The sequence below is a fragment of the Panthera tigris genome, chromosome A2, assembly GCF_018350195.1.
Source record: "Panthera tigris isolate Pti1 chromosome A2, P.tigris_Pti1_mat1.1, whole genome shotgun sequence".
NCBI classification, from domain to species: Eukaryota; Metazoa; Chordata; class Mammalia; order Carnivora; family Felidae; genus Panthera; species Panthera tigris.
Genome location: NC_056661.1, coordinates 51,240,753 through 51,265,546, shown reverse-complemented (window position 1 = coordinate 51,265,546; position 24,794 = coordinate 51,240,753). Strand labels below are relative to the sequence as shown.

At 40.6% G+C, this 24,794-nt stretch overlaps 1 protein-coding gene across 2 annotated transcripts in view; it reads right to left on the bottom strand.

Annotated features, from left to right (window-relative positions):
* Nucleotides 1-24,794, bottom strand: part of FANCD2 (FA complementation group D2) — a 63,279-nt gene that overhangs the window by 7,732 nt on the left and 30,753 nt on the right. For both annotated transcript variants that reach the window (XM_007075477.3, XM_042979500.1), the window contains 20 exons: nt 24,262-24,322; nt 23,484-23,603; nt 22,756-22,829; nt 22,312-22,458; nt 21,740-21,840; nt 21,209-21,324; nt 19,026-19,134; nt 17,410-17,520; nt 17,030-17,142; nt 15,917-16,060; nt 13,633-13,749; nt 12,752-12,880; nt 12,495-12,613; nt 6,273-6,383; nt 4,997-5,124; nt 3,790-3,883; nt 2,659-2,781; nt 1,764-1,857; nt 1,013-1,084; nt 259-297 (listed from right to left, as the gene is read on the bottom strand). In XM_007075477.3, the coding sequence (XP_007075539.2) occupies nt 259-297; nt 1,013-1,084; nt 1,764-1,857; nt 2,659-2,781; nt 3,790-3,883; nt 4,997-5,124; nt 6,273-6,383; nt 12,495-12,613; nt 12,752-12,880; nt 13,633-13,749; nt 15,917-16,060; nt 17,030-17,142; nt 17,410-17,520; nt 19,026-19,134; nt 21,209-21,324; nt 21,740-21,840; nt 22,312-22,458; nt 22,756-22,829; nt 23,484-23,603; nt 24,262-24,322 (2,122 nt within the window). The remainder of the gene's footprint in view (nt 1-258; nt 298-1,012; nt 1,085-1,763; nt 1,858-2,658; nt 2,782-3,789; nt 3,884-4,996; nt 5,125-6,272; nt 6,384-12,494; nt 12,614-12,751; nt 12,881-13,632; nt 13,750-15,916; nt 16,061-17,029; nt 17,143-17,409; nt 17,521-19,025; nt 19,135-21,208; nt 21,325-21,739; nt 21,841-22,311; nt 22,459-22,755; nt 22,830-23,483; nt 23,604-24,261; nt 24,323-24,794) is intronic.

Here is a 24,794-nt window from a genome sequence, read left to right as displayed (position 1 = left end):
CAGCCGCCCTGAATCTACTCCTGCTAGTTCTAAGACTCAAACCAAAAATTTTCAAACTCATAGCAAAATTAGCTTCTCTAGTCATCCAGCTAGTATGGGAAAACATATCCATTGTCTTTTCTAAACTACCACCTGTTAGCACAGATTCTGAAAATTCTGGCTTGTGGACAAAGTATTAAGCAACTCCTTTCTGCTAAGGCCATCTCTAGAGATCCACAGGAACAATAAATACTAACGAAGGCCAGGTCATTTTCTCACCTTCAAACATACATGCAGAACAGGACGACTATCAAACACCTGGAGACACAAAAGACAAGAAACCAAAGCTGAGGTCTGCTCCTTTGAGCACCCCCAGCCTCTTCCCCATTGTGCAAATCACAGCTCTGGGCGGTGTAGAGAATTCTAAAATGAAAAAGGCATGTCAATGGTTAATTACAAAACAGAAATTAAAGTAATCACCATCACTGAAATTCAAAAAAAAAGGAAGAGGGAAGCAAAGAAGAGTAAGAAATTTACTCTAACTCAGGGATATTAACTCAGGGATATTAAGATGGCATTGTAGAGGTCCAAACCTTGAAGTGAAGCCTTAAGACAGATGGACTGAGAGGCAGAAAGGCGAGAGAATGACATTCTGAGCTGGGAGAATACCCTAGCAAAATCATGGAGTTGGTGAGAGTACACATTGTGTTTGAGGGATAAAGAAGGCATTCAGGATTGGAAAAGGGAGCTAGTGGGAATGTACTCAGATCACAGAGGACCCAAGACAAGGTGAGATCTGTTTAATAGTACTGTGGCACAGACAGAGAAAGAGGAAGGAAGAGAAGGAAAAAGACATTGCCTTTTCAGAGAAGAAGGGGTTATCCAGGATGGGTAGAGGGATAAGGGAAGACAGGGAAGAACAAACCCCAAGGAAGGGTGGGGAAAGGAGCAGGAAGGTCCATTTTGGAAGCCAGGACCCTTGTTGGTTTCTATAGTTAGCTGGTGAGGTGGGTCAAGGAGCCTCCACATTCACCTTTATTAGGTTGATGAGGATACTGAAGTCTCGAACAGCCATGTTCCAGTAGAGGAGCTTCTCTTCATGAATCTGGGGGTAATCAAATATACAGGCACTTCTGAATCAGCCAAGTACTTCTATTATTGTATTCCCAATAATATATGGGTCTTGGATTACAAAGCTATTCAGAGATTAATTTAAGCCAATTATTCTTTCAGAGATCTTACCAGTGCACCCACAAGATGGCTCTGAGGCCCGCATACATATAACACTAAGGTACCTCAGAGAGAGTTTCTAAAAAGAAAACTCCTCTTCAGTAACGTCTAAATAGGAAAAAGCCTCTGTAACACACCTGCTAGTGCTCAGATCCCTGTGGCTTCTCTGATACCTATGCTGTCAGCAGTCTAGCTCAGCTCTGGTTAGCGGACTGCCAAGGCCCAGCGTGACAGCATCTTAAACAGGCCTGCTCACCTCATACCAGCTCACAAGCAGCAAGCTGCCAGGCATGGGACCAAAGACATTTTTTCCAGGGCTATGGCTTATGGAGAAGCCTGAGCATTCCCTTGGGAAGTAGCCAGGGAATACAGAACCCAATCCTCTCTCAAACTGACAGGAAAGAAATTAAGCCAAGAGTTCTTTGAAAAAGAATCCTGGATCTCTGTAACTCAAAGGAAGTAGCTTAGAAGAAAACCTGGACCCAAGAAATAGAAGACACAGAAGCTTCCTAGTTAGTCAGGTCTACCTCTTGTGCTGGGAGTATCTGACCCACCTGTTGCGAGTCTGCTGCTGTGCCAGCCTGAAGACCTTTCACTGTCTTCTCTAGTTCAGCCATCATCACTCGGAAGAAAATGACAAAGGTGTGCCTAAAAGGGGAAAATATGCACACCCACACAAGGATGACTAGTTAGATAGAACTTCCTAGGAAGAAGCCAAGGAACCAAAAATCATTTCCTTCTCCACCTCTCTGAATTTCCTTTCACTAGGGTCCACTGTAAAAGAATGGGGGTGGGGGTTGAAAGGATTAAAAAAGGAGTCCAAGAAGATGGCCTGTGAAACAATGGAATTAACTTTATGAAGGGAAACGGTGTAGTGGCATGGAAAGAGCCATGAAGTGGTGGTAAAAAGATCTGAATTCAAGTTCCTAGTTCCATAATTACTGCATGTGTAAGTCTGAGTAAGTTCCCTCTCTAACGCTCATTTTCCTCATCAGTACAACAGGGATAATGATACCTACTCACAGAATCGATGAAAGGATTAAATGACATAAAGAATGTGAAAGTAATTTATAAACTTTGTATGAGACAAAAAACCCACTGAGATGTACACATGATTGGATACTATAATCATTTTATCCTAAAGGTGGTTAAAATATTAGTCTCACTTTTAAAGGATGAAAGTACTAACAAGACACATTTGGTGACTAAATATTTACTGTCTTTGAAGACTCTACTGAAAATTCATTCGTCACTAAGGTCCTTTCACATGGGTTGATTGAGAACACCTTGGAAAGAATGCACAGTATACGTTCTATGTGTTGAATGAATTACTGTACCTACCATCTGTAATAGAATTAGATGAAAGGTAAGGTAGTTATTTGGAAACCACATACATTGGACAATGTGATTCTAACTTAGGGAAAGAACTGGAAGAGAGAACTCCTTTACCTGGTTAGGGTGGGGAATGTGGAGGAAGATCCATCTTTAGGAGAACTGATCAGTTCTGGGACACCAACCCCAGCAATCTCCTCTATGGCCTTCAGAACACTGTCTGTATGCTCCAGGTAGATGCTGCATTGAGAGCAATAGGAGTATGAACACATGTTACAGAATTCCTAAATCAAGATTTCCTTCTTGAGATATCACCAGCTATTGAGCTTTACAATAACTACTAGCATTTATTCTTTAAAAAAAATTTTTTTTAATATTTATTTTTGAGAGAGACAGAATATGATTGGGGGAGGGGCAGAGAGAAAGACAGAGAATCTGAAGCAGGCTCCAGGCTCAGAGCTCTCAGCAGTGCCTGACATGAGGCTTGAACCCACAAACTGTTGAGATCATGACCTAAGCCAAAGTGGGACACTTAACCGAGCCACCCAGGCACCCCTAGCATTTATTCTTAATAAGATGAAAATTCCAGACAATTGTCAGGAGGTAAAGGAAATGAAGTTTTAATTGGAAATACAGTTAGACACTTTGGAAGTGATGGGTGAGTCTTGGATATGGTAGGCAATACATAACGACATAACTGGGGACGCCTGGGTGGCTCGATCGGTTAAGTGTCCAACTCTTGACTGTGTCTCAGGTCATGATTTCACAGTTTGTGAGATTGAGCTCCGCATCCAGCTCCCTGTTGACAGTGTAGAGTCTGCTTGGGATTCTCTCTGCCTCTCCCCTACTCATGCACTCTTTCTCTCTCTCAAAATAAATAAATAAACTTAAAAAAAAATTACAAAACTCTGGTTAACAAGGCACAATACAACTACAGACTCCTCCCTTTTCTCCTCTATAATTTAATAATAAGGAACTAGCTGACAATATAAAACAGAACTAGAGGATCTTACAATCTACATATTCCAAATTGTTAATTATTTTATTTTTCAAGTATAATCAACATATCATGTCACATTAGTTTCAGCTGTATGATACAATTATCCAACTTTTTGTTAATTTCAAACCTACTTCATGGTTTCCAAGTTCCCCCTAACCACAGTAATTCCTCAGTCTTTGACCAGGCAAGAGATCCCAACAGTGACAAAATGGACTATTTGGCTCATGTAAAGAAACCGAGGCTCTCACCTGAGCAAAGTATGGAGCTGCTCAGTAGAGATGCTGCTCTTCTCTTTCTCCCCACTTGGCCATACCCGACAGAGGAACTGTTTGGCTAATGAAGCTGTTGGAGAAACAAGACAAACGCATTTCACGCATGGAAAATTGACCAAACTCTTGTTTTCCAGTCTTTTGGGGGGTGATTAATGATCAAAAGGATTATTATTATTTACTTTACTTTTGAGAGAGAGAGAGAGAGAGAGAGAGAGAGAGAAAGAGAGAGAGAGAGAGAGAGAGAGAGAGAGAGAGAGAAAGATTGTGAGCAGGGGGAGCAGCAGAGAGGGAGGGGGATAGAGGATCAGAACGGGACTCTATGCTGACAGCAGAGAGACCCATGTGGGGCTCGAATTCATGAACTGTGAGATCATGACCTGAGCCAAAGTCATACACTTAACCAACTGAGACACACAGGCACCCCAAAAGGATTATTATTTTTTTTTTTATATTTACTATGAAGTTCCTAGTCTAACAGACAATTTGAAAAAAGCTGCCATGGGTTCCTGCTCCAGTGGTCCTTCTACCAGAAATAAACCTAAGACTCAACACATTCCGCCCTCTTACCCTGTCCTGACACACACAAACATAAACTGAATAGACACACACTGCTGAGCAGTAGGAAAACCAATCTTATTCCTCCTGGGCAGACCAATAAGCCATGGCAACCTCAGATTCACACCAAACGCTCCCCTTGAAATTAACAGGAAGTAATAAAAGGTTTGTTTTGCATTTTCTTCTGGTGTTCTGTCTGTACTGCCAATTAGGATGTATAAATCAATGAGCTGCATTCTAAGAGCTATGACCAAAGATAAAGATTAGGAATGGGGCTCAGCTTTTCTTTAAACTTAATCTTGATTTGTTCTCCTTCTCCCACCCATTTTATTTACCTTGTAGTTTGTATCTCTTTTTGTCAAATATCTCAGATGATTTACCAAAAAAAAAGACATGAATAAACAGAAGGCAAACAGAAAATTACCTAGCCAACTGAACTAACCCAATCAGACTAAGCAATGTCAGCAGAGATCAATCATAGTTCCTTGATATAGCAAGAGGGCACACCCACAGTTATGGGGGGGATTTACATGTAAAACGTACAAGTTCCTAAGAAGCACTAAGTTTACAAACTTGAATTATTAATCCTATTTGTGGAAAAAAAAAAAAAATGAGCTGAGTCCATCACCAATTTTTTCTTTGTTCTTAGTAGCTGTAGATTTCTCCAAAATGACCATCAAAAGTCTGATGAGATAAAGAGCACACTGGAAACTGGGAATGCTGTGAGAGAAATTCTGCAAGTAATTGAAGCTCTGGCTGTAAAGGAGACAACAAAACAAAAAAGATACCACAAATATTACAGATATGTCTAAATTCATGAGTTGTTCAAGTCCACTTATGTATTTAATGGTCTAATCATTTTCAGGTGCTTTTGTGGCCATCACCTTTCAGGACCCTGATAGGGAACTGTAACCTTGTATGAAGAAAGCCAGGGCAGAACAGAGCCCAGTGGATGGAATGCTGGCCTTGAAGAGTCACATACACCAGAGACCCAAATAGGAGTCTATGCCATGCTTGTATGAGCAACCCTGGACAAATTATTTGCTCTTTAAGGCCTAGGGCAACACAATGAGAATAAGGCTTAAATTCTACATTTATAGGGACAAGAGAAAGGAAATTATAAGGCAGAGAAAGCAGAGCTTTTAAATAAGCGTGCCATATATGGTCAGTTTTCATTGTACTGAAATAATGGGAGATAGAGAGTCACAATTAATTCAAATTAATTCAAAATTGTAGTCACAATTAATTCAAATTAATTCAAAATTGTAGTTGAAATAAAACTACAGTCAACTCTCTGATTGACTATGGAAAGGAAGTCAAACAAATTTAAAAGCACTATATTTAAAACAAAGTAAGGTCTTGCCTGATAGGGATGATAAATAATGACTGCAGACCCAAAGACAGCATAGAGTAGGTTAGAGAAACACCAAATTACTCGGGGAGAAGCTGGGATAGGATGCTGGGAGCCATGCTTCTTAGATCTCCTCACCTCCTTCCTCCACTGCCTGCCCTCAGCCTAGGCTTCTCTTCTTCCAAGATGGAGAGAAGATCAGTGGTAACTACTGCTACCTAACTACCCTACCGTACTAAAAGACAGAGTAGGTTCCTGGATAATCAAGAGTTCACTACAGATTACTAGTGTTTTCAAGATCATTACCTGAAAAGGCAAACTTTGGGGATGAAGGATGCACAAAGATTTAGTAGGACTGTTCAACAGTTTCTAATGTTTCAGGGTTTATCTGAATACGTACGTGACGAAGTTCATATAACTGAGGAAAAGCAGCTGAAAACACCGATTTCTCTCACGACTACTGGGAGACACCCAAGTGGTTTCCAAAAAATATTGCTAATCTTGTTCTAGGAGTTTCTTGGGACAACACTCCGTAATATGTAGTCTGACCCACCTGAGCAATTCCTCCAAGGCCTGGTCAGGTTCTCCTTGCTTCAGTCGGTTAGTAAGGACCTCAAGGGCTGAGTACAGTAAATGAACACAATGAGGCTGAAAAAATCCATTCCTAAGGGAAAGTCAAGGTAAGACGGTTGAGCTTAGTTTTAGGAAGATTGTTTGGACAGCATTTGAGAATCCTGGCTTCCAGGCTATACCATCAACAAGTTAATGGAGAAAATGGAGAACTAGAGCACTGAAAGTACCCAGGTGACCAATTCAGTCACAGCTCTGAACCTCATATTACAAATTAAAGTGCACCTAAAACAGTCTTGCCTTAAGGACCCAACAGTCCTCCTAGGTTTTTTTCTTTTTAAAAACTTTTTTTAGTAATTATTTTTGAAAGAGAGACACAGCATGAGCAGGGGAGGGGAAGAGAGAAAGGGAGACACAGAATCTGAAGTAGGCTCCCGGCTCTCACCTGTCAGCACAGAGCTCGACGCTGGGCTCAAACCCACAAAATGCAACATCATGACCTGAACAGAAGTTGGAGACTGAGCCACCCAGGTGCCCCCTTCATTTTCAAAAGAAAAAAAAAAAAAAAAAAAAAAAAAAAGCTCTCCTTCATACCTTACACTTTAGAGAAAGTCTCACCCTTCCTCCCCAGAAAAACCAGGAATAACTTGGTCAACTGTTAAATCAGTATCAAATCCACAGAAGTGCTCAATAAAAAACTTACTCCTTGGGGCGCCTGGATGGCTCAGTCATTAAGTATCTGACTTTGGCTCAGGTCATAATATCACGGTTTGAGTGAGCTCAAGCCCTGCTTTGGGTGAACATGAGCCACACACTTTAGGTAAAATCACGAATGCCACTTTGGGTGAGCCCTGCTTTTCTTTCTTTCTTTCTTTCTTTCCTTCCTTCCTTCCTTCCTTCCTTCCTTCCTTCCTTTCTTCCTTCCTTCCTTCCTTCCTTCCTCTCTCTCTCTCTCTCTTTCTCTCCCACTTTTCTTTCCTTCTTTCTTTCTTTTCTTTTCTTTTCTTTTCTTTTCTTTTCTTTTCTTTTCTTTTCTTTCTCTCCCTCCCTCCCTCCCCCGCCTCTCCTGGGATTCTCTCTCTCTCTGCCCCTCACTCACCTGTGCCCTCTTTATCAAAAAACAAAAACAAAAACAATTACTCCTTCTTCTAGAAGTCTTGACAATTCTATCTTCAGATTATCTCCTACTGTCCCTTCCTTCCCAAGCCTAGGCCACCCTCTAAAGCAGGCCCTTATCATCACATATGTAGATCAAACACCTTTTGATTGATCTTTCTGCATCCCTTTCCAATCTGTCTTGCACACTGCTGCCAAAAGGATTTTTCTAAAACAGTGATTTCATTATATCCTTGCTCTGATCATAAAACCAAAATTGCTTCTCTGTACAGCATTCAAATTCTTCTGACCTTTAAGACCCAGCACGATCTGAACCCCTAGATCTTCTACTCCTCTAGGAACATCTCCACATCACCAGTGGTAGTCCTTCTGTCTTGCAACAAATGTATTCTGAGGGCCTATCATAGGTCAAGTTTTGGGGGGGTAACAGCTTATTGAGATAGACCTGACATCCGATAAACTGCATGTATGTAAAATGTTGATCAGTTTGCTCAGGTGACATATATAAACCCATGAAACCAACACTACAATGAAAATAATGAACAGGGCACCTGGGTGGCTCAGTCGGTTGAGCGTCCGACTCTTGAATTTGGCTCAGGTCGTGATCCCAGGATTATGGGATCGAGGCCTGTATTAGGCTCCATGCTGAGCGTAGAACCTGCTTGAGATTCTCTCTCTGCCCCTTCCCCAACTCACGTCGTCTCTTAAAAAAAAGGAGGGGGGGAAACATATCCATTACCCCCAGGAGTTTACTTATATTCCTTTGAAATCCATCCTTCACTCCATCCCCCCACCCGGCAATAGGCAACCATTGATCTGTTTCTGTCACTACAAGATTATATGCTTTTCCTTAGAGTTCTATATAAATGGAATCAAATGTTATATACTCTTATGTCTTGCTTTCTATTCAGTAGAATTCTTTTTTTTTCATCTATGTTGTTGTGTGTAGTATTCCATCATATGAAAATTTGTTTATCCATTTACCAGTTGGTGCACATTTGTGTCTAGTTTGGGGCTATCACAAATAAAGTTGCTATAAACATTTGTACACAAGATTTCGTGTAGATTAGACATATGCTTTCATTTCTCTTGAGTAAATACCTAGCAGTAGAATGGCTGGGTTTTGTGGTAGGTGTATATCTTTTTTTTTTATATATATATATAACTTGTTTTATTTTTTTAAATTTACATCCAAATTAGCATATAGTGCAATAATGATTTCAGGAGTAGATTCCTAAGTGCCCCTTACCCACTTAGCCCATTCCCCCCCCACCCTAACCCCTCCCGTAACCCTGTTTGTTTTCCATATTTATGAGTCTCTTGTTTTGTCCCCCTCCCTGTTTTTATATTTTTGTTTCCCTTCCCTTATGTTCATCTGTTTTGTCTCTTAAAGTCCTCATATGAGTGAAGTCATATGATTGTCTTTCTCTGACTAATTTCACTTAGCATAATACCCTCCAGTTTCATCCACATAGTTGCAAATGGCAAGATTTCATTCTTTTTGATTGCCAAGCAATACTCCATTGTGTATGTATGTATGTGTGTGTGTGTGTATATATATATATATACACACACACCACATCTTCTTTATCCATTCATCCATCGATGGACATTTGGGCTCTTTCCATACTTTGGCTATTGTTGACAGTGCTGCTATAAACATGGGGGTGCATGTGCCCCTTCGAAACAGCACACCTGTATCCCTTGGATAAATGCCTAATAGCACAACTGCTGGGTTGTAGGGTAGTTCTATTTTCAGTTTTTTGAGGAACCTCCATACTGTTTTCCAGAGTGGCTGCACCAGCTTGCATTCCCATACATCTAACTTTTTAAGGAACTACAAAACTGTTTCAAAATTGGGTGCACCATTTTACTTTTCCACCAGCAACATGTCAGAGTTCTAGTTACCCCATGTCCTCACTAATACTGTAAGTCTTTTTAATTCAGCTGTGCTGTAATTTTAACTTGGAATTCCTTTTTTTTTTTTTTTTTTTTTAATGTTTATTTATTTTTGACAGAGAGAGACAGAACATGAGCAGGGTAGGGGCAGAGAGAGAGGGAGACACAGAATCGGAAGCAGGCTCCAGGCTCTGAGCTGTCAGCATGGAGCCTGATGAGGGGCTCAAACTCACAGACTGCGAGACCATGACCTGAACCAAAGTCAGATGCTCAACCGACTGAGCCACCCAGGAGCCCCAACTTGGAATTCCTTAATAACTAATACTATTGAATATTTTTGCATTACTTATTTGCCACCCATACATATCCTTGATGAAGCATCTGTTCAAATCTTTTGTCAGGCACTGTTCTTAAGTACTGAGGATATAATAATGATTGGTTTCAGCTCCCAAGGAGCTCATGGTCTAGCAAGGAAGACAGATTAACAAGCAATTACAATAAAATGTGCTAAATTTTACCATAAGAGGATACCAGAGTATTTTTTTTAAGTTTATTTATTTATAACCTCTACACCCAATATGGGGCTTGAACTCATGACCCTGAGATCAAGTGCCACATGCTCCACAGCCTGAGCCAGCCAGGGCCCTGAGAATACCAGAGAATTAGGAAAAAATTAGGGGTTAGAGAGGGAGGAAGGAGGCTTACTTGTCCTAGGGGTTGAGACGACGGTTCTGAGGAAATGAAGTTTAAATCCAGATCTCAGGGGCGCCTGGGTGGCTCAGTCGGTTAAGCGTCCGACTTTGGCTCAGGTCATGATCTCGCGGTCCATGAGTTCGAGCCCCGCGTCGGGCTCTGTGCTGACAGCTCAGAGCCTGGAGCCTGTTTCAGATTCTGTGTCTCCCTCTCTCTCTGACCCTCCCCCATTCATGCTCTCTCTCTGTCTCAAAAATAAATAAATATTTTTAAAAAACTAAAAAAAAATAAAAAATAAAAAATAAAAAATAAATCCAGATCTCAGAGATGAATTAGAAAAGACTGGTGATCAAGGAAGATAGGGATCCTTGTAGAAGGATGAGTATGCGTGAAGTCTTCCAGGTGAAAGTAATATAAGGTGCTGAAATTAGTTCCATATAGCTGGAGGGCAGAGTGTAAAACAATGAGTGGAAGAGCAGGAATCAGATAATAAGATGCCTTAGAAATAAGGTAAAAGTGTTTGCACTCAAGAAAAATCTAAGGACAACCAGAACCAAAGTTGGGATAGAATAAGGTTGGGTTTACACTGGAAAGACCACTCTGATGTGTGAACAAAAGGACTGAGCGAGGGCAAATGGAAGCAGAGACCAACTGTGAAACTAGTCCAGGTGAGAGATGATGTGAGTCTCAAAGCAGTGCAGAAGGAGAGGAACAGATAGCTAGATGGCTATTTAGATGTTATTTAAAAGATAAAACTAACAGGATTTGGTGACCCAATGTGGAAGAGACAGGAACAAAGAGTAACTTCTGGTTTCTGGTTCAGACAACTGGCGGTGCCATCTACATAGCTGGGCAAGGCCGAAGGAGCAGTGGTGAAGATGATAAATTTCATTTTGGATGTGATGTGTCTGAGGTGTCATCGACACATCTAAGGAAGCATTGAGTAGGCAGTTGGATATAAATGCTTATAGCTCAGAAGATAAATTTCAGCACAAATTTAAGCTTGGGTGAGGCTGCCCAGAAAGCCTCTATACGAGAAGAGAGGAGCCAGGGCCCAGCCCCGAGGAGCAAAAGCAATTAAGAGATGTGTCTTCTTCATTTCTACTTTCATCCATGCCATGCCTTGCAGCCCATTCCTTTACCTCCCAAAGGCCATCTATTCTTCAGGGTCCCATGAAGTCCCATTCCTTCCACAAAGTATCTCTAAATACCCCAGCTCAAAATGTATTCAGCTCTTTAACATATAACCTGGAATTTATCTACAAGTTGTTTAGTAACAACTTTATTTTTAAAGTTTTATTTATTATTTATTTTGATAGAGAGAGAGAGAGAGAGAGAGAGAGAGAGAGAGAGAGTGTGTGTGTGTGTGTGTGTGTGTGTGTGTGTGTGTGTGTGTATGTGTGGGCCTGCACAGAGGAGGGGCAGAGAAAAGGGGAAAGAGAATCCCAAGCAGGCTCCAAGCCATCAGTGCAGATTCTTATGTGGGGCTTGAACTCCCAAACAATGAGATCATGACCTGAGCTGAGATCAGGAGTCAGACGCTTAACCGACTACACCACCCAGGTGCCCCAACAATTTTTTTCTTTTTAAGATTTTATTTTTAAGTAATCTCTACACCCAACGTGGGATTCTGAGATCAACTCATGGCCCTGAGATCAAGAGTTGCAAGCTCCACCAACTGACCCAGCTAGGTGCCCCAGTAACAACTTTTTTTTTTAATGTCATTATTCATTTTGGGAGAGAGAGAATGAGCACACAAGAGGGAGGGTCAGAGAGAGAGAGAGACAGAGACAGAGAATCCCAAGTGGGCTTTGTGCCAACACAGGGCTCAATCTCACAAACTGTGAGATCACGACCTGAGCCGAAATCAAAAGTTAGACACTTAACCAACTTAGCCACCCAGGTGCACCCCTCCACCCACCCCAGTAACAACTTCTTAAGTTAACAATCTCTCCAGCATCATTACAGAAAACCTGCCATAGCAAACCTAGCTAAGAATCAGATGCCCAGATTTGTTACAATATCAAGTCACCTAATTTTTTCTTTTTTTTTTTTAATTTTTTAACATTTATTTATTTTTGAGAGACAGAAAGAGAACACAAGCAGGGGAGAAGCAGAGAGAGAGACAGAGGGAGACACAGTATCCAAAGCAGGCTCCAGGCTCTGAGCTGTTAGCACAGAGCCTGATACGGGGCTCAAACTCACGGACCACGACATCATGACCTGAGCTGAAGTCAGTCGCTTAACTAACTGTGCCACCCAGACACCCCCACCTAATTTTCAAATGAGTTATAACACTGGTCGCATAAGATACAGAGGGTACAAGATCAAATGAAATGATACAGACAAAAACACTCCAAAGAGAACAAGTACCATATTTATATAAGACTTACAGACGCTTTCCCTTATTTTCTCTACCTCAGTGCCTTGGTGACTGTCAAGTAAAAGCAAGTATATACTTAATTATTTTCACCTACTGTATCTGCCACTTACTCACCAAGCAAAAAGAGCATGAAAAATCTGCAGTAGCTTCTGATAGCATGAAGACATTATGTGGTACTCCTGAACTTTCATTCCTGGTCCATCAACTACACTTTGATTCTCAGCAGATAAGCACTAAAAGGGAAAAATGTTTTTAGGACAGTTGTTTCAGCAATTGCCCTCATTTTCCTTCAGTATTTTTCAACCAAAAATGAAATCTCTTGTTCACTTTGTAATTTCTAAATTTCTATAATAATAAGATAGGCTGCTGACCTGAAAATAGTTGTGAATGTTCTCCAGATGGTTACACATTGGAGTCAGCAGTTGAACAACACTATGAACAATTTGTTGGGCAGATCTCTGATGGAGATGTGAGAATCCAATATTTCGGTGTCCTTTACTCTATAATAAATTCAGAGTTACTGGGGAAGAAACTGCTGGATAGCTTCTCTGAAACTAAGAATTTGTTAAGGAGTTTACTCAGACTTACGTCACGAGGTAGAAGTGGACAGAAGAAAGTGGTTATGTGCCCAAAACTCTTTTTGGACAAAGAGATCTTGTCCCATCTTCAAATTACATTGGCTTTTGTAGAATACAAATTGTTTGCAAAGAATAGACCCATAATTACTGAGATAAAGCTCACATAAAAATAGAAATCACTTAGGCTGAAAAGACCATTAAATAGTAAATGGTACAAAAATGAATCAAATAACTGGCTATATTAAGTTTAAATGTTTACACCTAAACCTTTCATGTTTTGTTGTTTGCATCACCCAACTGCTTTATCAGATGCTTTGTGCACATCTGTACATTATATACACATGTGAGGTTCTGGGTTTCTCTAGATAGCCAACTACTACATTGAAGGCTTGGGCACGGGCTTAGTTTGGGAGGCTTTTAAAACAAAACCTAAGTAAAGAAAAGGATTCAGGAATGCTCCAGGCATTTAGAAATATGTATCTTGTTTGAGGTGACTTTTTTGATTTGTTTCAGAGTTCCTTTCTAAATCAAGGTGAATGGTCTGGAAATGAGGCTGCCAGTCATGGTACCCAATGACCCAAACACAATGCCAGAGAAAGTGACAACTTATTCACTAAGATCTCCTTGTTGCCAAATTCATTAAGGCCAGGGCCTGTGCTTCTGCCTATACGGACCTTGAGGAAGGGGATTCTCCTGGCAACAGAAGGTATCAGCATATTCTCCAGCTTCTGGGAGAGATCTTCCAGCAAGAAAAGTAGCTCAGGGGGCTGAAGTTGCACAACTTCTGTAGCCTGTCATAAGGAGAAAAGAGAGGATAATTCCGAGCATGTCCTAGCCATCTTTTCTGGGGAGCACATTTCATGTTTACTCTTCCCAATGGGTGAAGAATCTGACCATTCCCAAAAAAGGGGTAAATTTCCCTACCTCATATAAATGGCTGTTGTACTCTGTCAACAAATCATAAAGTCAAGAATTCCCAAAGTAAAACAAATTTCAAATTATTAAAGTAAGAATCCAAGCGAGCACAGTTTTAGAAGACATACTTTTTCTCTAGAAGTAAATGTCTCTGTGTATCCTTCCAGTTGTGGCCTCGAGGTACATTTCCTAAGTACCTGGGGCAAAAAATGACTAATTCAAGGGAATTTCATTTTTCTCTGTTTACTTCCTTCCATATTTTCTTTCTGCTAATGTTCTGCTACTACTAACTCTGGACAGGATCCCTATAAGTGTATTACACTACCAGAAGCAGAATGAGCCAAATACAGTCTCACTTCAAACTATTCGTTCAATATACTTTTATGGAGAATCTCCAAGCTGATGTACAAAGACTGGGGTTGGGAAGGGGTGATCCTATCTCTACTTTAAAGGAGTATACATTTTTCTAAAAACCTATGGTAAAAAATTTCATGATATTCCTCTTTTTACTTGTTTTATCTTTTTAAGTTTTTATTATTTATTTTGAGAGACAGCAAGAGAGCACATAAGTGTGAGCAGGGGAGGGGCAGAAAGAGAGGAAGAAAGAGAATCCCAAGCAAGCTCTGTGCTGTCAGTGCAGAGCCTAACTCCTGACCTGAGCCAAAACCAAGAGTCAGACACTTAACCAATTAAACCCCTCTTTTTCTGAACCTGGAGAAACTACTCTGGTGAAATCCCTTATCAAAAGTTACCTTTTCCGTGAAAATGTCCTCTACTTCCCACTTCACTATAAATAGCATTCTCTCCTCAGAGTTTCACTGGTACTTGGTTCAGACCATCAATATAGCAGACACTGCTAACTATGTGTGCTTCCCTTATTAGATTGTGAGCTATTTGAAGGCTAGCATTATGCTGTATGCTCTACTGAATTGCCAACATCTAGATTAGTGGCAAACACAAAAAAAACCTTGATAAGCATTCTGATGGAGGCTGAACAAATGTCATGAAAGAGTGAAAACAGCATTAACCTCTATAAACCAGAACAGTGCTGCTCTCCAAGAATAATCTAAAAAGCTTATTATTTGTAACCTAGGATAAGGATCATCTCTTTGGCATGATTTTTCATAATTACCTAACACATTGTAAAAAACTTAGATTTATAAACATCTAGATGATGAAGGGGGTGCCTGGCTGGCTCAGTTGGTACAGCATGTGACTCTTGATCTCTGATCATGAGTTCAAGCCCCACATTGGGCCTAGAGTTTATTTTTTTTATTTTTTATTTAAAAAAAATTTTTTTTTTAATCTTTATTTATTTTGAGAGAGAGACAGAGTGTGAGCAGGGGAGGGAGGCACAGAATCAGAAGCAGGCTCCAAGTCCTGAGTTGTCAGCACAGAGCCTGACGCGGGGCTCGAACTCATGAACCGTGAGATCATGACCTGAGCCGAAGTTGGACGCTTAACCAACTGAGCCACCCAGGCGCCCCGAGTTTACTTTAAAAATAAATAAACAGGTGCCTGAGTGGCTCAGTCGGTTGAGCATCCAACTCTTGATTTCAGCTTAGGTCATGATCCCAGGGTGGTGGAACTGAACCCCGTGTTAAGCTCTGGACTGAGTACAGAGTCTGCTTAAGAGTCTCATTCTCTCAGGGCGCCTGGGTGGCTCAGTCAGTTAAGCGTCCGACCAGCTCAGGTCATGATCTCACGGTTCATGAGTTTGAGCCCCACGTCGGGCTTTGAGCAGACAGCTCAGGGCCTGGAGTCTGCTTCAGATTCTGTGTCTCCCGCCCTCTCTCTGCTCCTTCCCCACTCATGCTCTCTCTCTTTCAAAAATACATAAACATTTTAAAAAATTAAATAAAATTGTTTACGTTAAAAAAAATTATGAGGATGATTATTCGAAATTACTTTCACTACATATAAAACCTCTGGAAGCCAGAGTCTAACTTCTCTCAGTGCACAGTACTCTTATTAAAATAAGAGTAGAGATGAGAAATTTTCTGAAAGAAGATTAAATTCTAGGATTTCAGCTCTGTCACTTACTTCAGTGTGCATTTCAGTATCAAAGATGAACTTGGTCACAAGCCCACAATGCAGGATAGAGAAGACCTCAATGTCCAGTTCTCGGAAAAAAAAACGGTAATTCTGTAGTGACACTGATGGCTTTTCTTCCTTCCCTTTGAACTCCTGGGGAAAAAGTAGCAGCAAACCAACAGAATAAATAAAGCTTCTATATTAACCTGATTTTTCATGAGGACTTCAAAATGCAATTATGCATTCATTTTGTGCAAAAATTACTTTTTCAGCATATCACCATTCTCCTTTCACCAAAGTCCCTAAATATTCCTAAGACAAAAGCACCTAATTTAAGACTGGGATAGGGGTCACCTATTAAGACCCTTTGTTGGTTTCTACTTGGGTATGAACTACTAGACAAACCAAGGTGTCATGGCATGGTACAGAAAATGATGAGCTTCGGCACCAGACAGGTCTGCGTTCAAATCCTTGCTCAATCACTTATTAACTGTGTGAATTTGGACAAGTCACTTACTCTCTCTGGGTCTTAGTTTCCTTACCTATTAAATGTAGATACTACTACTAATCTTGGGTTTTTAGATTATAGGAGCTATCCATAATAAATACTCAATAAACAGAAAAAACAGAAATAATTGGAATCGATGTGGTTTAGGCAATTTCATAAACATATAACCTACTCTGTGATTGGTAAAGTTATAGGAAAAAAGAACTACTATTTATTAACTATCAGAAACTGTCCTAAGCATTTCATGTTATCTCAATTCATTGAGAAGCTGATAATCTCAGATCAGGGTGGGGAAGAGGCTAAAAGCAGTATATCTAAAACCATATCCTAAAACAGAATTTGATAAATGCCACAAAAGGGAGTTAAAAGTACTGCTGGGGTATAAAAAACGGAGTGACACATTCAAGAAAATAACTAGAAAACACTGTGTGGTAGTGATAAAGACTTAAAGTCTAACCCTAACTCTGCTACTGGATCACCCCAAAGCCTAGGAGAGTTTGTTTGCCTCTCCTTTCCCTAATATTTCTCTCTGTAAAATGCAGAGAATAATGCTGGTCTTTTGTTAATCTTACTGGGTTGTCACACACCTTCATGGATACCCATCATTCCAGTACCTTTTCCAGCTGGCTTCTATCAGATGGTGTAGGGACACACTCTGAACTATCCTCCTTTGAAAGTGTGTCAGAGGAAGATGTTTTGCTGCCATCTGCTTTCCGTTTCCTTCCTCCTTTTGTTTCAAGAAGAGAAAAGTAACTCAAGTAATCAATAATCATGTTTGCTAAATATCATGCCTTTAGAAAACAACTTGCTGAAGACTATCTAGGGGTAGAGGAGGTAATCTCATAACCCTGTATTATAGTTCATTTTATAACCATGCCAATTAAAGATTCAATGACATCATCTCTCCAGTTAATGATGCCTCGGTGCATATGACCTCTTAGGTTAATTCATTATGGCTCCTATGGATATACAGGATAAGATGGAGAGAACATACCTATCTTTCCTTGTTTTCTGATTTTTGCTGAAATAGCAGCAGCAGTAATAGGTGTTACATCTAAAGTTTCCAAGTCAAAGTGTGCAAGAGGAGGAACATAGTATGGGGTGACTGGAAAAGAGAAGAGACAACGCTCAACGCATACCCATCATATAACCCTGTTAGAATGCATCGTCTGACTGGCTGAATTTTTGTAAGATACATACAAGTTACCCAACATTAATTGTTTTGGCATAGCAAAATGATCAGAGATGTCTTATAGGAGTATCATATTAAATGATTATAATCAATTAACATAAAACCATTCTATAAAATGATATAAAATATCCAAGCAGATAAGGACTAAAAATAAACTAACCTTTATTTAAAATCTAAATATATTTAAATTAGGTCACACAGAGGTTTGTTTTACACATAATTATTTAGATGAGGACCTGAGGGAGACTCCATGATTTCCCCAGAGAATCTACCTAGCATTTTATTTTTTTAAGTTTACTTATTTATTTAAGTAATTCCTATATCCAACATGGGGTTGAACTCATGACCCCAAGATCAAGATCAAGATCATGACTCACGCTCTTCTGACTGAGCCAGCCAGGCACCCATCTACCTAGCATTTTAAAACAAGTGTACATATTGGTCAGAGGTATCATTTTTTAAGTTTTTTAAAATTTTATTTATTTTTGAGAGACAGAGAGTGCAAGGGAGGGGCAGAGAGAGAGAGAGAGAGACAGAGAATCCCAAGCAGGTAGCACACTGTCAGCATAGAGCCCATGAACTGTGAGATCATGACCTGAGCTGAAACCAAGAGCCGGATGCTTATCTGACTGAGCCACCCAGGTGCCCCAGTCTTTCAGCTTTACTCCTGGTTTATCACTATGTTTAGGAAAGTAAAGGGCACTGAAAGTTTGCCTTCTTTTTTATTATTTTTTTAAATTTTATTCTAGAAAGAGAGAGCGTGCGTGTGAGCAGTGGAGGTCAGAGGGAGAGAATCTCAAGCAGGCTCCACACACAGTGTAGAGCCTAACGCAGGGCTCAATCCCATGACCTTGGGATCATGACCTGAGCTGAAATCAAGAGTTGGGATGCTTGAACCTAGATGCCTCTGAAATTTTGACTTCTAAAGAAGAAAAGTTACTTTACAAAAGCCCAACGAATGCTATTTTTCATTTTCTCAAGCAAACAGATTTCTCAGAGGTAACTGGAGGTAACAAAGGGAGGAAAATGGATATATATACATATACGCATATATATAGATATATGTGTGTGTGTGTGTGTGTTTGTTTGTTTTTAATTTTGAGTATACATTTCTTGTCCCAGACGAATAGAGGATGGCTATCATTGAGCCTGGCTTAAAAGTAAAGTTCTTTAGGGGCGCCTGGGTGGCTCAGTCGGTTAAGCGGCCGACTTCGGCTCAGGTCATGATTTCACGGTCCGTGAGTTCGAGCTCCGCGTCGGGCTCTGTGCTGACAGCTCGGAGCCTGGAGCCTGTTTCAGATTCCGTGTCTCCCTCTCTCTGTCTCAAAAATAAATAAATGTTAAAAAAAAAAAAAAAGTAAAGTTCTTTATCTCGTCATTGCTATCCTAGCCAGGTTACAGTAAGACACTTTCCTTACCTGCTAAGTACTTTTCCAGGATTCTCTGGAGCTCCACAATATGCTTTAACCGGGTAAGCACTTTCCCCTTCATCTCAGGTGACGTTTGCCGGCAGAAGGCATTTACAACCTGGCAAAGGACAAATTATATTCTCATTCTTTGAATGGTTCCAGTTTTTTTTTTCTTTTTATATTTATTTATTTTTGAGAGACAGAGAGAACACAAGTGGGGCAGGGGGAGGGGGAGCACAGAGAGAGAAGGAGACAGAATCCAAAGCAGGCTCCAGGCTTTGAGCTGTCAGCACACAGCCCGATGCAGGGCTAGAACTCACAAACCACGAGACCATGACCTGAGCCGAAGTCGGACGCTTAACCGACTAAGCCACCCAGGTGTCCCTGAATGGTTGCAGTTTTAACCCTGTTTGCATTATTCATCCAGAGCTTAAAAATGCTGGGGTGCCTGGATGGCTTGGTCAATTAAGCATTCGACCCTTGACTTCAGCTCAGGTCATTATTTCAGAATTTGTAAATTTGAGCCCCAGTGGCTCTGTGCTGGCAGCCCAGAGCCTGCTTGGGATTCTCTCTCCCTCTCTCCGCCCCTCCCCTGCTCGCATACACTCTCTCTGAAAATAAACATTAAATTTTTTTTTAAAAAAATGCCATTCAGTGGCAGTATCTGTGAGTTTAATCTGTAATGTAAAAGTGTTCTCAGTAAGGTGCTATAGAGGAGAAGGAAAAAAAAAAAGCCCTGGGCCAATACAGGAGATCTGACTTCTAATCCTAGTTCTACTGATTTCTAGTTAAGTAGCAAGGTGGAACAGCAGTGAGTAGACAGCACACACTTTGGTGAAACAAGTCCTATTTTGCTACTTGCTAGCTGTGTGAACCTGGCCAACTCATTAGCCTTTCTGAGTTTTTATTTATTCAACTATAAAATGAGAATGCAGTTATTATATGGATTTAATACTGTAAATATAGAAATAAGCCCAGCATTTGGCATAATGTAAGTACTTGAGTACTTACTGACTTTGAACTCTCTTGTATCTGCAACTCCACGGGTACGAAACAAGGATAACAACACCTATCCTGCTTACATCATAATAGAAATGTAATCATAAGAGGAGATAATTTAAGTGCACATTCTCAGAATAATATACATAAGAAAGGAAGTGAGATATAAATATATGTTACTGTCATTTTCATATTTCATTATTATGAATTTCACTCAACATATTTTTTTATATTTTTTTTACTGTTTATTTTTGACAGAGAGAGACAGAGCATGAGTGGGGGAGGGGCAGAGAGAGAGAGAGAGAGAGAGAGACACACACACACACACACACACACACACACACACACAGAATTAAAAGCAGGCTCCAGGCTCTGAGCTGTCAGCAGAGACCGACGTGGGGCTCGAACTCACAGACTGCGAGATCATGACCTGAGCCGAAGTTGGACGTTCAACTGACAGAGCCACCCAGGCACCCCCAAAACATATTCTAAAGGAAGGGGAAAACCATCACTCACTTGATCTCACTGAATTAAAACATTAAGTACATACCTATGCAAGGGTGAACAGTATTTTCACAGTGAAGAAGGTGAGGTTATTCCAGTCAAAAGCAAGAATACAACAAAAAGGCTTGTAGTAGTAAAGCATGAACAACTTATTAAGTGAATTCTAAGTATTTTGAACTGGCTACATCAAAAGGTACATGTAATTGGGGAAAAGTGGGACATAACAGCTGGAGAAGCACACAGGGGTTAGTGCTAGTAATTTTTTTTTCTTTTTTTTTTTTTTTTAACGTTTATTTATTTTTGAGACAGAGACAGAGCATGAATGGGGGAGGGGCAGAGAGAGAGGGAGACACAGAATCGGAAGCAGGCTCCAGGCTCTGAGCTGTCAGCACAGAGCCCGACGCGGGGCTCGAACTCACGGACTGCGAGATTGTGACCTGAGCCGAAGTCGGCCGCTTAACCGACTGCGCCACCCAGGCGCCCCAATTTTTTTTCTTTTTAAGTAGGCTCCATGCCCAATGTGGGGCTTGAACTCATGACCCCTCTGAGATCAAGAGTTATAGCCTCTACCCACTGAACCAGCTGAACCAGCCAGGCGCTTCTGTAGAGAGTCCCATGAGAACCAGGAAATAGTTTCCTTTCAAGAAGAATTACAGACAATAGGTGAAATTCCCAGTAACTATGTTTACCTCTCGGAACCAGTTGAGAGTAAGAAATATGAGTGAACACATGAATGAGTGCTCTTTAACAGACATGGATGTCAACCTCTCTCCAGGCTCCAAGTCAGTGAGGAATATAGGACAATCTGAAAGAGAACAAACATTATTAACTCCCTTTATTTCGAGTCAACAGAACCTGGATGCTACCCCTAGAGTTACATCTCCTATACTTATTTTCCCCTTTAACTTATATTTGAAGGTGAAGCTTTGGGCAGTCTCAAAATTACTGCCTTAGTATGTAGCCATCTTTAATATCATGAAGAAGTTTTTACAAAATTAGATGCAAGGACCAGAAAGCAACAAGGAACTATGATGATGATTCATCTGTCAATATGATGGGAATCTTTATATATCATCTTTGCAGTTTCATTATTAGTGCTATTTTACTCTGTGAAGTTCAAAAATTCCTTCCCCTACACACCATGTACTGGTTTGCTCCCTCCCTAAGATTACCAGAGAAAGGTTACAAAGAAGAAAGGATCTGATAACTTCATCCTATACCTAATAAACCATCAATCTCCTCCAAGCTTCCATTATGTTGTTTCTCCACACAAAGCCTCAGTAACCGGAAATAGGGAGCCAGGCACAATGGAGACACCAATCTGGGAAGGAAAAATCCATTTCTAAACAATATTTTATAGGCATATTAATCCATGTTTATAAAGAACCCCACCTTATAATTAAAGCGTTTTGCCCAAAATAAATGTCTACTTTTTAGAACATATGACAAGGAGCTTAATGGGTGCTCAGTAAATAAACAATGAACTAAACTGGAGGGAGACAGAGGCTGAATAGAGTGAATGTCCATGAGTCAGGAGAAGCAGAGATAAAATGGAAGGAGGGAGGAAAACAAGTATGTTCATGGGAGGGAGAAAGAAACAAATGAAAATAGCCTCACAGAGTACCTGTTGGCTGTCATTAGGCAATGCAGACCCCAACCACAGGGACTAAGAAAAAACAACCTGTTTTAGGAGAAACCCTTTTCCATCAAGTTCCCAAAAGATTGCAACAAGTGTGGAATATCCCGTGAACATTCAATACAGTAACAGAAGTTAAAGAAAAAGTACACTGACTTTTGGTCCGATTCCTGTGAAGTCATTCTACCCCCATCTTTTGCAAAGTCCTGAGAGTACAACAGTGGCAGGAGGTTGATGGCGATCCCATCACGACTACTGTATTCTTCTAGTCCATAGAGAGCTTTCACAGGAAATGGATAGTCACTGTAAAGAGAACCCAGAATTTGATGCCCCAAGGGTATACAAATCTACGGGGGAAACTACTAAAACAAACCAATCTCCTCTCTTAGGAAGAGAACTTCTCTGAGGAGAAGTGAGAAACAAAAAGAACAAGTGGGGAAGCTTTGAGCAACTCTGGAGCTGGGGTGTTGGGGCTGGGAGGAAAGAAACTATGGGATGGAGCCAGACTTGGCTGAGGTCAAGAGCATTCTCAAGTCTGTACCATCCATCGACATAATTTCTTCACCAGTACAATCAAGTTAGTGGGTAAACAGTACTTACCCTTCTGGAAAAGCACAGAAGTCCACCACAAAGGCATCTTGGAAATCATTAAAGATGGTCTGCCCAACCCATTCCTTCAGGAAGCAAACAAACAAAAAAGGCATACAGCCCAGGGGGTACTTGCTGTAGATCCCTAGAAAAACTATTACTCTTTCTAAGCTTTAGTTTCGTCATTTCTAAGGAGGAAATAGCAGTAATATGTACCCCATTATTAGAAGTGGAAAACATATAATACATGAAAAATGCTTAACATGGTGCCTGGCACAGAAAACATGGAGGCTATCAACATTATCAACAATATTATCACCAACCTCATCATTGCTATTATTATTGTTACTATGTAAAGGAGGCCTTAGAGGTGAGGCCTAGGGAAGGGCTTTCCCAACTAGAATATGGGAAAGCTCTCAGGATGACCAATTTTTTTTTTTAAGTTTATTTATTTTTGAGAGAGCACGCGTGTATGCGTGAGTAGAGTAAGAGGCAGAGAGAGAGAGGGACAGAGGATCTGAAGCAGGCTCCATGCTGACAGCAGAAAGCCTGATGTGGAGCTTGAACCCACAAACTGCGAGATCATGACCTGACCTGAAGTCAGACGCTTAACCGACTGAGCCACGCAGGCACCCCAGGATGATCTATTTTTGCACTGCAACAGACAGAAGGGCTTGAAGAAAGAATACGGAGTAAAGCAGCCCTCATGCTTCACTACTTTAAAAGATACTTGGCCTTACCAAGGCTTTTGGAGCCAGATTTCCTCTTTGGATCAGAGTAGCAAATTCATCATAATACAGTGCGGACGCCTGGGGAGACTGCTTACTGCAGGAATGAACCAACTGCAGCAACGAGGTCACCTGGAGCAGCCAAAGAGAAAGAATGGTTCAGCAACTGGGCTGCCAACACTTCCTAAACACTGTTCACCCCAAACAGTAGTTTTTCCTTCCAGTATCACTGGCAAAGCTCTTACTTCCTCTCGCCTGAGGTTTTCCTGACCTTCCTGACCAGCCCATCTGTTTCTAAACTCATCTCTTTTCCAATCCATCAGACACCCACAGCCAGATTAATTTTTCTAAAGCAAAGCTTTGATTATGCCATGTCCGTGCTAAGAAACCTTTAAAGAATACCTCTGTGTAAAAAATTACATCAAAATGCCTTGATTCACATTCCAGGCCCTCTGTTTTCTATCTCTGGACTAGCTTTATCTCCAACTCTCCAATTTTACACTTACTTGTCCCTATGCTCCAGTCAATCTCCTATTCTGCAAACATGGCTCACTGTTCTCGCACTCTAGGAATTTACAATTTAATTAAGGAGATTAGATACAGAAATAAATGTAATCCACACCAGTAGATTCTAGGTGCCACAGTAGTGGTACAAATCACAAAAGCTATGAATTCAAGAAAACAGATTTGGGGAGGGAAAAAAAAAGAAGTCTTTTTGGTAAACTGCCAGTGACCAGAAGCAACTCCTCAGTTACCCATATACATATCCAAATACATTACAAGAACTCACCTGCGTGTACTGTTCATTGCTCACGTCTGTTCTCCCTTGGGTCAAACTTGAAGATCTAGTTCTAAAAACAAGGAATTTTAGGTTCACTTCTGTAATATTTTGTAAGAACTGGCAATAAGTTTTTTTGTTTTTGCTTTTTTTGTTTTTTTAAGTACTGGCAATAAGTTTCTGAGTCCTGCCATCCCTGGAATGTGAGTGGAGATAAAAGTACATGAAGACACAGAACTATTTATATACAAAATGTGGATTAGAGCAGATAATGGCTATCTTAATTTTTTTTTAATGGCACATTAAATTAGTAATAATCATAAGAGTGAGCACTGGGCATTATTCTAAGCATTTGGTGCTCTCAAGCAGTATGGCTCCAATGAATGAACTCTTAATCAGTACACTATGTAGCCTCCATGAATTACTAATGCTGATTCTAAGGATGTCTCCTGAGGTCCCAGGAATTCCTTAACAAATTATCTCTAAGAAGCATAAACGGAATTCCAAAGTCATTTTGCAATGGCAACATCTTATCAAGATCCAAT